The sequence below is a fragment of the Paroedura picta genome, chromosome 1 (genome assembly GCF_049243985.1).
Source record: "Paroedura picta isolate Pp20150507F chromosome 1, Ppicta_v3.0, whole genome shotgun sequence".
NCBI lineage: Eukaryota > Metazoa > Chordata > Lepidosauria > Squamata > Gekkonidae > Paroedura > Paroedura picta.
The window spans coordinates 6,620,179-6,634,362 of record NC_135369.1 but is presented as its reverse complement, the minus strand read 5'-3'; the positions used below and the strand labels follow the sequence as shown (position 1 = coordinate 6,634,362).

Below are 14,184 nucleotides of genomic sequence, written 5' to 3'. Positions count from 1 at the left end.
GTTCAGCAGGACCTGTAAGACTGCTCTCTTCCACCAGGCCTATGGCTAAAGCTAGGCCAATTTAACACCATATAACCCTTCCCTTCCTCTTCTCTGTATCCTTACTCTCCTTCCTCTGCTGGCATATGCTACCAAATTTGCACACCAGATGGAAGATGGCTGGGGGGAGGGAGACCTTTGTTAGTTGCTGATAGTTAAGTGTTGATTTTAATTTGTATGTTGTTTTAATTGTTGTGTTGATTGTTTATCTTATTGCTGTGAACAGCCCTGAGCCTGTTCGTGGAGAAGGCTGGTACACAAACTGAATAAATAATAATAACAAAAAATAACAACAATAATAGTAATAATACTTAATTTGTTTTATTTCATCAAATGTAGCTTGGCCGTCTTAACAGAACATATATTAAGTATAACATGAGAATTGCGAGTATGATTGTTATGTCCCCTCTGGCAACTGGGGGTAGATGGAAGATGGAAGGCCAAGCCTAACTTTGGATCCAGCAATATCGTTGCATCAACAGTGACACAGGACACTCTATTGTTGGAAACAAAACGGCAAGGTAGAAGCCCTTTTTACTATAGAGGTTTAGCCAAATATCAGAGTATCCCATGTCATGGATGACAAGAGGATGGCACTTCTGCTGCACCCTGGAAGTGATGTCACAATGTTCTTGCCAGGATCACTTCCATAGCAGGCTAGGTATCTCTATGTTGCTGATAGCTCCACCTGCTAGCCAGATGATCAGTAGTGTGGGGGGATAGCATGGGGTGGGGGATCTGCTTACCCCCCTAGTGGCAGATCCATCAATGTCAACTTGCCCAGAATCCCATACCCCAGCCCGTCCAAATTACCAAAGTCAAGAATCACAGATTAGAATTATGCTTTCCGTGAATTACTTTCTTTTACCTTTTTTACCTAAATGTGCCAGAGAGGACAAGCCAAAATGATTCTTAAAACAAGGAAATGCTACAAGGCGTAACTTTGATTTACGGCAAGACAGTTGCATAAGATAAAAAGAGGACACGGTACATAAATATATAAATATTTCCACCAAATGCATGCAGGAACAATTTGTGAGGTTAATACTTCAAGAGGGCGTGGATATTTCTGTTCAGCAGGTAAAGGATGAAGTGCAAGGACCGAATCTCTCGAATCCCCTCAGCAAAATATTTCCAGGAAGGTCAGCGAGAGCTTTAAAAATACACAGCACAAATCTACAACTCATGTGTCGGTTCTGTAGCTTTGAGCTTTCCATAGCATTGGCCGGGAGGAGGGGGAGTTCCTTGCAGTATGGATCCACAGGTGTTTACTTGGAAGCACCTGGGATACATTGAGGTGGAAACTGTGGAGGGCATTTGCACTGGCACAATTTAACCTGAGCCAATCCTTTGGGGGGACACACCTCTTCGCATTTAGGAGGACATGGCTTCTCACAGAGTGGCAATGCACACTTCGGAGGCTCCTTACAGGCAGGAGGGGGACATGGAACCAACTTTGGAGCGCACACTTGTGCGCACTTGGGAGGACATTTCTGCTCACAGACAGTAGGGGGACATAGCTCCACAGACTTGGGAGAGCAGACTACTGGGATCTTAGGAGAACACGGCTGCTCACAGACAGGAGGGGGACATGGCTCCACAGACTTGGGAGAGCACACCTTTACAGTAGGAGCACATGGCAGTACAGACTTGGCAGAGCTCACCTGTACACATTTAGGAGGACATGGAGGCTCACAGACTGGAGGAGGACATGGTTCCACGGACTTGGGAGAGCACACCTTTACAGTAGGAGCACAGGGCAACACAGACTTGGCAGAGCTCACCTGTACACATGTAGGAGGTGGCTCGCAGACAGGAAGGGGGCATGGGACGGACTTAGGTGTGCACTCTTGTACACACTTAGGAGGACATTTCTGCTCACAGACAGTAGGAGGGCACACCTCTGGGAGCTTGGGAGAACATGGCTTCTCACAGACAGGAGCGGGACATGGCTCCACCGTCTTGGGAGAGCACACCTTTACGGTCTTTGCAGGACATTGCTTCTCACAGATCTCAGAGGCACACGGTAGCAAGGACTTGGCGGCACACTCCTCAGTGCACTTTGGAAGACTTAGTTCCACTTTGGCACAGGGCTCTGGACAAATGGCCACAGGGATTTTCTTGACAGATCCTGGAGAACAGGGTTCCGGACACGGAGGCAGGCACACCGGGGCGCTTTTCTTAGTGGCCCCACAAATGGGAGGCGGGAGACAGGGCTGCTTGCACTGTTGGAACTGGTCAGCCATTTTTCATGAAGCTCCAGGCAAATCTGCAAGAATAAGTAAGAAAGGGTTTATCTACATCCAAGGAAGAGGCGGCCCAGGGTTGTCGGTTCCATGGGACCAGCCTGCGGAGGATGAGGGAGAACCAGGAAGTGAACCTGACATCTCTGCATCACCTGGAGGAGATATAGCACATTCTGGATGTAAGAGGCAATGCTCTGGTTTGTGGGTGACACCTTTATGGTAGAATTAGCTTCTCACCATAGAGTTTTGCCCATAAACCAGAGCATCACCCCCGATGTCACTGATGTCCCTACTGATGTCCCTACATCCCCCTCACTGGCAGTCTTCAAGCAAAGGTTGGATACACACTTTTCTTGGATGCTTTAGGATGCTTAGGGCTAATCCTGCGTTGAGCAGGGGGTTGGACTAGATGGCCTGTATGGCCCCTTCCAACTCTATGATTCTATGATTCTATGATCACTTCTGGGTGATGTGGTAACATCGAAACTACTTCCTGGTTCTTCCTTCCCCGTGCCTGGTCATTTCTCCCAGTTTCTGTGAATACTAAAATGGGGGGAGACATTTCAAATATTGGGATCCCCAGGCCCAAGAGGGAACTGGCAGCCCTAGTCCCCTGGTTGCAGCTATCCTGAAAGAATCAATGCCTTTACACATAAGGTATGCACTATTTTTCATTTTAATTTCCGAAAACCACGCGCCTATTTGTTTAGCCGTTGGTTTGAAACGTGAGGTTTTGAAATTCCCAGAATCATGATGTCGTCGAAATAGAAAATGATGACGTCACGATGGGATGTTTTTTGAAATTCCTACAATGTCAGGACATCACTTCCTGCTCCAAAGGAGGCAAAGGAGAAAGATTGGTGAGCCATACGGAAGTACAGGTCTGTGAGAGCCAGAAATTCTACAATCCTCCCACGAATTCTATGAAGAAGGTAGGAGAGCCAGGGATGTTCTCAAAGATAGAATTAAAATGGAAACCTTTTCCCATTGTTGACATGATGGGATCCGGTTCCTCTGAGGTAACATTGCATGTAGCTCTATGGGTTATACTTTTTAGTTCCTTTCTATCCCTCTCTTCCTCCATGAAGCTGATGTTGGGTTGGCCAACCTCAGTTAGGGCCTAGGGATCCTCCAGTTTGGAGCCTCTCCCCCATTTTAGGGTTCTCAGAAACCAGGGAAATTTACCAGCTGTGGGGAGAGAAGAACCAGAAAGCTAACAATACAGGGACGTTGGTAATGTTGGGGGACAATATTCTGTTTTTTTTGAGCAAAATCTCTATGGTAGAATTAGCTTCCTACCATCGAGTTTTGTACACAAACCACAGCTAATTCTTGGCCTGTATGGCCCCTTCCAACTCTATGATTCTATGATTCTATGATTCTTCCATAGAGATTTTGCCCAGAAACCAGAGTGTCACCCCACAATGTCCGCAACATGCTATATCATTTCCAGGTGATTCAGAGATGTCGCATTAGCTTCCTGGTTCTTCCTCCCTGCTCCGGGTAGGTTCCCCCCTCATCCCTCACCAGTTGGTCCCATGGACCTCTCAACTTTAAGCTGATGGTAGCTTACATCATTCTTCCCTCTCTCTTAGGCCGAGAGAGAGCATGAACACATGAAGTTGACTTCTAATGGATCAGATCATCGGTCCTTCTGAGTCAATATTGTCTAGTCAGATTGACAGTGGCTCTCTAGGATATAATACGTCTTTCATATCATGTATTACGTGACCCTTTTTACTGGAGATGCTGGGGATTGAACCTGGGACCTTCTGCATGCCAAGCAGATGTTCTACTGCTGAGCCACTGCCACTACTGGGAAAAGTTGCAGTGCTCCAGGATCTCAGCCTGAGGTTTTCCATATCACCTGTTCCCTGACCCTTTCAACTGGAGATGCCAGGGATTGGACCTGGGACCTTCTGCAGGCCAATCAGATGTTCTATCACAAAGCCATCACCCCCTTACCAAAACAAGAATCTTCCTTACACTGAATAAGGCCCTCAGTTCAGCTAGGTCAATATTGTCTACTCAGATCGGCGGCAGCAAGGACTCTGGTGGAGGCCTCTCATATTGCCTAACCTGGTTATTTTTAACCGGAGATTTCAGGGATTGAACCTGGGGCTTTCTGCATGGCAAGCAGATGCTCTAACACTGAACCACAGCCCCTCCCTGAAGGAAGTCATGAGCCAGATCCTTGGTTCATCAAAATCAGTATTGTTTACTCTGACTGGCAGCAATTCTCAAGCAGATCTCCTCCCCCCTCCTACCTGGTCCTTTGAACTGGAGATGATTCTGGAGAATGAATGTGGGACCTTCCACATACCAAGCAGATGCTGTAAAACCAAGCCACAATCCCTACTCACCTTTGGTCCCTCAGGATCAGAATTGTCTACTCAGACCAGCATCAGCCCTTCAGAGACTCAGGCAGAGGTCTTTATTTTCACCTTCTGCTTAGTCCTTTTGACTGGAGCTACCAGGGATTAAACCTTCTTCATACCAAGCAGATGACTTTCTGAATGCCAAGCAGATATTCTACCAAAGGATCTGTTCAAAGTCACCAAAGACTCTGAAAGGGTCAATGGAAAACTTAGGCATCAGTCTTTATTGTCACCTTGGTCTTTGTGACTAGAGTTACCAGGGATTGAACCTGGGACCTTCTGCATGCCAAGCAGGTATTCTACCACTGAGCTCCAGCACTTCCCCAAAGGTGTCCAAAGTCACCCAAGAATCTAATAATAATAATAATAATAATAATAATAATAATAATAATAATAATAATAATAATAATAATAATAATAATAATAATAATAATAATAAGACCCTGAAAGGGTCAATGGGAAATTCAGGCAGAGGTCTCTATTGTCACTTCTTGCCTGGTCCTTTTGACTGGAGTGACCAGGAATTGAACCTTCTGCATGCCAAGCAGATGTTCTACCACTGAGCCCCACCTCTTCCCCAAAGGAACTGCACAAAGTCACCCAAGATCCTGAAAGGGTCAATGAGAAACTCAGGCAGAGGTCTTTATGTCACCTTCTGCCTGGTCCCTTTGAGTGGCGTTACTAGAAATTAAACCTTCTGCATGCCAAGCAGATGTTCTACCACTGAGCCCCAGCCCTTCCCCAAAGGAACTGTCCAAAGTCACCCAAGACCCTGGAAGGATCAATGGGAAACTGAACCTGAGTTTTCCAAATCTGTGACCATAACTACTCTCTAATAGACCCATCCTCCAATAACTTCTATAAGAAATGTCCCAAGAAGGTCACTCTAGCCCGCAGAGCCCAGCACAACGTAGAACATTTTGTCAAAGAGTTCTCAAGCAGTTACCAGACTACGTCCCGATTCTCCATCAGCCGCCTGAAATGATATTGCCTCTCCTAGAAACGACGTCTAGCCAAAGGAACCAGAATAGCTGCTTCCTGAACACCACCTTGTATTCCACAAGGATGCAACAAGAGATGCAGATACAGATCACGACGTAACAAGACTCACCTGAGTCACCTGCAGGAACCAACTGCAAAAAAAAAAGCCAGAAGATCTGGGAGAGCGAAAGGTGCTCTCTTTTTATATGGTTCACGCAACAGGGTTCCGGATGTGAGGCACCCCAGGGGCACAAAGCCGTATCTGCCTTGTTAAATGCCTCTTTACACCCACACGTGTCTCAATGGCTTGTTTTCTTTCCTTTTTTTTTTCTTTTTACGGAAACCTCCCACGCTCGAGAGCTGCGCCCGACACGGGATCTGTTTCCAAATGTGCCTTGTAGTGCCCTAGGTCCTCTTCCACCTCTTCGAGGGCTGTAAGAAGAAAACCGCCAAATTAATCTCCACTTATCTGAAATGCATAATTTCTTCATCATACGGCACGCGTGCAGTGCAGCCTGCAGATTGGGGATTGTCTGGCAGCCAGGCAAGGGGCATTTGGGGGTAGTTTGTAATTGACTGGCTCGGCACCACAGAATCATAGAACTATCATAGAATTCTAGAGTTGGAAGGGACCTCCTGGGTCATCTAGTCCAACCCCCTGCATTATGCAGGACACTCACAACCCTATCACTCATCTGCTGTAACCTGCCACCCCCTTGAACCTTCACAGAATCAGCCTCTCCGTCAGATGGCTCTCCAGCCTCTGTATAAAAATCTCCAAAGATGGAGAACCCACCACCTCCTGAGGAAGCCTGTTCCACTGAGGAACTGCTCTAACTGTCAGGAACTTCTTCCGGATATTTTGACGTAATTTCTTTTGGATTAATTTCATCCCATTCGTGCTGGTTCGTCCCTCTGGGGCATGACCCCTCGTGATCTTTGGAGAGCCCACCACCCAATTCATTAAGGCCTCCCATCCAAATACTAGCCAGGGTCGTCCCTGCTTAGCTTAGGAATTCGGACAGAATCCTGCTTCCCTGAGCTATTCCGGTCAGGTCTGAAACACAAAAAGACAGGAATGGCGTCTTCCATGATTTATATATTATGCCAGCAAAGAAAGATGTATTATTTTTTCTTTTAATCTCCCCTCAATAAGGTCCAGGGTGATGCCTTTAATCCCTTCCCCAATTCCCCCTTCCCTTCCACCCCTCACCCCTTATACCCCAAATAAAACTTTGTTTGTTGTAAAAGTGCCACTGGGCTCAAACTTTGTACAGCTGCTTCAGACCAGTACAGCTATCCACCTGGCTCAGGTTGAGAAAAGACACTCAAAAGCCATCTAACAGAGAGGCTGGTTCTATGAAGGCTCAAGGGGGTGGCAGGTGACAGTGGATGAGCAAGAGGGCTGTGAGTGTCCTGCATAGTGCGGGGGGTTGGACTAGATGATCCAGGAAGTCCCGACTCTGTGATTCTATGATTCTACATTCCGTCTAAACATCCGGAAGATGTTCCTGACAGTCAGAGCGGTTCCTCAGTGGAACAGGCTTCCCCGGGAGGTGGAGGGTTCTCCATCTTTGGAGATTTTTAAACAGAGGCTGGAGAGCCATCTGACAGAGAGGCTGATTCTGGGAAGGCTCAAGGGGGGTGGCAGGTGACAGTGGATGAGCGAGAGGGTTGTGAGTGTCCTGCCCAGTAAAGGGGGTTGGACTAGATCAGTGGTCCCCAACCTGCGGGCCGCGGCCCGGCGCCGGGCCGCAAAGGCCATGGCGCCGGGCCGCGGCTCCCTCTCCCCGCCCCCCCCCCCCCGCAGTAAAAAACTTCCCAGGCCGCAAGCTTGCGGCCCGGGAAGCTTCTTACTGCGGGGAGGGCGGGGAGAGGGAACCAGGGCCGGGCCGGGCCGGGCCGGGCCGGGCCGGGCCGCGCACGCGCGGCCCGATCCACGGGTGCGGCCCGCGGGCGCGGCCGGGCGCGGCTCGCGGGCGCGGCCCGATTCGCGGGTGCGGCCCGCGGGCGCGGCCGGGCGCGGCTCGCGGGCGCGACCCGATTCGCGGGTGCGGCCCGCGGGCGCGGCCCGATCCGCGGGTGCGGCCCGCGGGCGCGGCCGGGTGCGGCTCGCGGGCGCGGCCCGATTCGCGGGTGCGGCTCGCGGGCGCGGCCGGGCGCGGCTAGTGGGCGTGGCCCGCGCGGTCCCTGCGGGCGCGGCCCGATGCCCTGCCGGTCCCCAGCCTAATAAAGGTTGGGGACCACTGGACTAGATGACCCATGAGGTACCTTCCAACTCTAGGATTCTAGGATTCTATGAGTGTCAGAATCCCCCTGGTTCTTCTGCCATGATTTACTGTTGCCCCAGGATTGATGCTTGCCCTGTGATGGTTCCCAGCTGCCCTTTTCTGGGACCTCAAGCTTATTTCTTTGTTGTTTGGTTTATGAGCAGGAGCTTCTCTTAGCTATTCCTCACCTCCTTCTCCAGCCCACTTAACACTTTGGCTCCCCGCTTTGTAGTTAAGTTATTGGCTGTGTTTCCTCTTTCTCTGAAATGTATTTCACTACATTCCCAAGGGTAGGGGGAAGATGTATTCTTCCTGTTTATTATACCTGCCTCAAGCCTAAGATGCTCAGTTCTGTCTATGTCTTTTTTAACAGGTGTCTTCATTCCTGATTAAAGAAATTTCTGGATAAGAAATTGGCTTCTTGGGAAATTGAGCACTCTTGACAGCGAGGAGAGGCAATTTTGGTGCCTCTCCCTCAAACTCCCAGTTTCATGTAGTGGTTAGGAGTGCGGACTTCTAATCTGGCATGCCGGGTTCGATTCTGCACTCCCCCACATGCAACCAGCTGGGTGACCTTGGGCTCCCCACAGCACTGATAAAACTGTTCTGACCAGGCAGTGATATCAGCACTCTCTCAGCCTCACCCACCTCACAGGGTGTCTGTTGTGGGGAGAGGAAAGGGAAGGTGATTGGAAGCCACTTGGACTCCTTCGCGTAGGGAAAAGTGGCATATAAGAACCAACTCTTCTTTTGATTCTTCCTGCCCCCTCCAGACCATGGAATTGATAGAAAGGCGAAATTTCCCATTGACTTTAACGGGGCTCATTTCATTTAGATTGGGTAGAATGGATTCCATTGTATTCGAATTGGGCAAGATTCAGCCTAAATCAATTAAGACTGAATTCCAAATTGTCCTTTGGGGGGGGGGGGTTATAAACCTATTCACAGTTATTTAGTTATTTATATTTTAATGTATTGCCTGCCTCTCCCCGAGGGCTCGAGGCAGGTTACAATTACCTTCTCATGGACATTGGAAAAAAATTGTTGGGCTTCATGTTCCTGCTGGACTTAAAATTTGTGGTTAGCTACCTGGTGCTGGTACAACCCTGCCAACAAAAGTGCGTCTAGTCAAGGCTATGGTCTTCCCAGTTGCAATGTATGGCTGCGAAAGTTGGACCATAAGGAAGGCCGAGCGTCAAAGAATTGAGGCTTTTGAACTCTGGTGCTGGAGAAGACTCTTGCGAGTCCCTTGGACTGCAAGGCGAACAAACCGGTCAGTCCTAGAGGAGATCAGCCCTGACTGCTCCTTAGAAGGCCAGATCCTGCAGATGAAACTCCAATACTTTGGCCACCTCATGAGAAGGAAGGACTCCCTGGAGAAGAGCCTAATGCTGGGAGCGATCGAGGGCCAAAGAAGAAGGGGACGACAGAGAATGAGGTGGCTGGATGGAGACCCTGAAGCAGTCGGTGCAAACTTAAATGGACTCCGGGGAATGGTAGAGGACAGGAAGGCCTGGAGGATCATTGTCCATGGGGTCGCGATGGGTCGGACACAACATTTGGGAAATGTGGTTACAATTACATTGACTGATGAAAATGGCAAAGTGTTACTGATCTTCCTCTGTAGGATGGTCGTCACATCAGTGTTGATAATTCTAGAGTTTGTTTTCAAGCATGACTGCTTCAAGTATGTCCCTTAGGGATGCAGGCATGCCTGAAATTACCATGTGAGACAACTGAAGCACAGATCCTGTCATGTGTGCAGGATCCACTCCGCAGAACAATTTTGAAGGCAGAACACTGCTTCAGCGTCTATCATAGACTCATAGAGTTGGAAGGGACCTCCTGGGTCATCTAGTCCAACCCCTTGCACTATGAAGGACACTCACAACCCTATCACTCATCCACTGTCACCTGCCACCCCCTTGAACCTTCACAGAATCAGCCTCTCCGTCAGGTGGCTCTCCAGCCTCTGTTTAAAAATCTCCAAAGATGGAGAACCCACCACCTTCCGAGGAAGCCTGTTCCACTGAGGAACCTCTCCGACTGTCAGGAACTTCTTCCGGAGGTTTAGACGGAATTTATTTTGCATTAATTTCCCCCATCCTAAATTGGTGTAGATGGTTTTTCCTAACTAAATGCAGAACTTTACATTTGTCCCTACTGAATTTCATTTTATTCAGTTTAGCCCACGTCTTGAGCCTATCAAGATCATCCTGTCCTCTGATTCTCTCTTCTGAACCGTTAACAAGTACCCTTTGGGTATGATCTGTTAGCCTTGCTCTATGTAGCTCTGCCTTTAACTTTGATCTGGAAACTGCATCTGGTACAAAATGCAGCAGCATGGTTGCTTACGAGAACACCATGGAGGGACGACATCTAACCTGCGCTCCATGAGTTGCATTGCTTGCCAATAGAATACTGGTCAAACTTAAGGTCTTGGTTCTAACCTTTAAAGAGGTACATGGTCTGGGCCACACAGAACAAGTCCAAGTTGTATGAAGAGACCAAGTCGTTTGAGGAAAGGCTGAGGGAGCTTGGTCTGTTTAGCCTGGAGAGAAGATGACTAAGTGATGAGATGATAGTCATCTTCAAATATTTGAAGGGCTGCCATAGAGAATATGAAGCAGAGTCGTTTTCTGTTGCCCAAAAGGGTTGGCCCAATGGGATGAAATTAAGTTTTAAAAATTCAATTTAACATCCGGAAGAAGTTCCTGACAGTTAGAGCGGTTCCTCAGTGGAACAGGCTTCCTCAGGAGGTGGTGGGTTCTCCATCTTTGGAGATTTCTAAGCAGAGGCTGGATAGCCAGCTGACATTAATGTAGATTCTGTGAATTTAGGCATATCATGAGTGGGCCACTAGGTGGGCCACTAGGGTGGGCCACTAGTGGGCCAGTAGGGTTGTGTCAGTGTTTGGCTCCTGTGGCCCTTTCTTGCATGCCCAGGGAAATGCCGTTCACCAGTTTGAGGTCAGAAGGTGAATTTCCTCCAGGCCGGACTGGCTAGAGTTTCTGGTTTGTTTGTTTGTTTGTTTGTTTGTTTGTTTGTTTAGGGGGTCATATTGGCAAGAACTGTGGATGAGTTTCCTGCATTCAGCTGGGGGTTGGATTAGATGATTCTAGGATTCACATACCAACATTTCGTGGTACTTGGCCCAAAAGAATTATAGAATAGGGTTGGAAGGGACCTCCTGGGTCATCTAGTCCAACCCCCTGCACTATGCAGGACACTCACAACCTTCTCGCTCCTCCACTGTAAACTTTTGAATTAATTCCATCCCATTGGTTCTGGTCTGTCCCTCTGGGTCATGAGAGAACACAAGAACCCCCAAGCTTCAAAAAGATTGGGCCAAGGGGTCCATTGCTCCAAGCACCCAAAGAGGGTGCCCCACCCATCATTCATTGGGAAGACAACACATGGATCTTTTTTTTCCCCCTCCACTGGAAAGCATGGAGGTCAGATGGGGGTACCCTCTCTGGGTGCTCATAGCATTGGACCCCCTGGTCCAATCTATATGGAACCCTGGGGTTTTTTCAGCAGAGGTTCCTGGAGCTATGCTGCAGATTTGGTGTCCCTATGTCATACCCCAGATCCCTCCCCCAGATCATAGAATAGACAGAAACAGAAAAATTTTGATCACTTTAAACAGCCCGATCTCCACATGGCTGAAACATGCCTGAATTGTGTTTGGTGATTCGGACGAGGCTGATTCAGCCATCTTAACTACAGCGGAGGCTTGATTTATGCCAGATTATTTCAAAAATTGTCCAAATCAATATTGCTTCAGGTCCCCTTTGGACTATCTGAAGCTTGTGTACTGGTTAAGAGAGACGGCTTTTAATCTGGCAAGCCAGGTTTGATTCCCTGCTCCCCCACGTTGTTACCCAAATTGCTTGGACACGTGTCCTACAAACACGTATCTTTGAGCTTGTGGGGAATATTAGCTCAAATGCTGCGAGAGGGGGGTAACTTAGCGTTATCGGATCGTTACCTTTGTATACGAGGGTCGATTGAACCCGTAGGAACTCAAGGCAAACACAGATTTAAATGGTAAAATATTAATATAAGCTTTTATTGAAAGGAAAATAACAAAAAAACACAAATAGCTAACACACATACAAGCAGTCATATAGAGAAGGGGGAGGAAGAGTGGAAGGCTTGATAGTTACCTGTCCAAGGAGTGGTGGGTCAGAGGAAGGAGCACGAACCAGTGTGGGAGGTCCCGGGTTGGAAGACACTCAGAGTGGCTGTGTGAAGCCACAGTTTTTATAGGATTTTGGGAAGGGGGCTATGTGACAAGGCTCAGGTAAGCATGTGCTGGAAGTTTCCAGGGTCCCCAGAGATTAGGACAATACCTGGCCAAGTGGGGGTGATGGCCGTAAATGGATTTGGATAAAGGTATTAATGGCTCTGGGGAAGAGAGCCATCAGGTCTAGCTGGCAGGATGTGGGGAGGAGATTTCCCCTGGCAGAGGGGCCAAGTGTGAAAAATGTTGCAAGACAAAGGATTTTCCTAGGAGCCCTTAGGCAAACAGGAGGAAGCCAGTCCACTCACTTAGAAATACAATGGGGGGGGGGGTGAGCTGATGCAAGCTTGAGTCCAGAGGCACCTCAGGGTCAGGCAAAGGCTGTCATTCCAAACCTAAGGCAAAGAGCAAGATTTCTAAGATGGAGTCTGGCCTGGCTTGGCTGACCCTAGCAGTGTCATGGCTTTGGCTTAAGCCTAGACTATTGTGGGGTGCCATTGGTTATAGAAGACAGTGTGCCAAGACATAAGGCAGGGATCCTGCCATGCGTAACAACGTGCAGCCAGCTGGGTGGCCTTGGATTTGGTTGATTCTGGCTCGGCCGATTCAATCTGATGCCCAAACCAATTGGGCTGAAACAGTCGTCAGGCAGCTGATCTCGGGGGATCAGCTGTTTGACAATCTCATAGAATCATAGAATCATAGAGTTGGAAGGGGCCATACAGGCCATCTAGTCCAACCCCCTGCTCAACGCAGGATCAGCCCTAAACATCCTAAAGTCTTCCCAGGTAATGGAAAACCAGCTCTCTGCCTCCTCTGCCTGAGAAGGTGGGGAAGGCATTTCAAGAGGCCACCAAGCAGCTGATCCTGATAGATCAGCTGTCTGATGTCACTCACCCCCCCCCCCAACCCTTCCTATGTTGTCAAGATTCCCTGGAGGGTGCGGGGGGAAGGAATTTTACACTTGCTGAATTGTGGCAGAATCACAATTCCAGAACCACTGATTTGACCCACTTAAAGTACGGGGGTGGGCGATTTAGCCTGGATACATCCAAACAGTACCCCAAATCAGCACCAATTTGGGTACTTTTCGGCTTATCGGAACTGAACCGCCCATGTGTAATTATTGCCAGAATTTTGTCAGCCTCCTGACACAGTCATTTGGGATCGTCATTTGTAAGGCATCAATGAGGTGTCAATAATAACATGGTGGTGGGTACAGCGGCATGACGTCGCTTCCATTTTTCCCCCCAGAAATAACATCATGGTGCGTACCCCCGTGCTCTCAAGTCCCCACACTCCAACTCTGTTGAAGAAGGCCAAAAGGACCCATTTGTGACGTAGTCACAGGAGAGCCAAAACTTCCTGCATGGCTCTGCAGGTGACCAACGTCTTGCATGGCCCCACAGGCAACCTCAGGTGATCTGGCTGCCTGGTAGGTGAGCAGGATGTGGCACATACCTGAACCAGAAAGGCAGATGCCTCTTTGAAGGTTTCTCAACCAACCTCTGCGTAAGTTGGAATCTCATCCACCCCTGTAGATAGGATCTCATGATTTGAATTGGCACAAAAGGACCTTTGGTGCTAAAGCAGGGTTGCCAGATCCAGGATGAGAAAGTTCTGGAGATTTTGGGGTTGACCCCGGGAGAGGAGAGACCTCAGAAGGGTCGGATGTAATTGAAGCCATAATGAAAATCAACCATTTCTCCAGGGATATCCCAGTCATGATAACAAAGCTTCATGCGCCATCTCAAAGTTGGCAACCTAACCCTAAAGCCACCTATTAACATTCCAGGGAGTGGCATCATCCGGGCATAAAATTGGGGTCACTGTAGGTGGGTAGGTAGTTGTGATTTCCCTGCATTCTGCAAGGGGTCAGTCTAGATGAACCCAGAGGTCAGACACATGATGGAATGTATAAGCCAACTGAGAGACGGGGAAAGTGAATACGCATGATTTTGACAAGGACTGATTCTGCACTTACTTTGTTTATTCCATTGTGGATCCTGCTGAATTCAGATTGA

General features: G+C 48.6%; 1 protein-coding gene across 1 annotated transcript; it reads right to left on the bottom strand.

The window, feature by feature from the left end:
• Nucleotides 1-456: 456 nt before the first annotated feature.
• On the bottom strand, nt 457-2,297 carry LOC143830233 (uncharacterized). The gene has a single exon (XM_077322468.1). It carries the CDS (start codon nt 2,283-2,285, stop codon nt 1,308-1,310), a length of 978 nt encoding a protein of 325 aa, XP_077178583.1. The 5' UTR covers nt 2,286-2,297; the 3' UTR covers nt 457-1,307.
• Between the last annotated feature and the right edge of the window lie 11,887 nt (nt 2,298-14,184).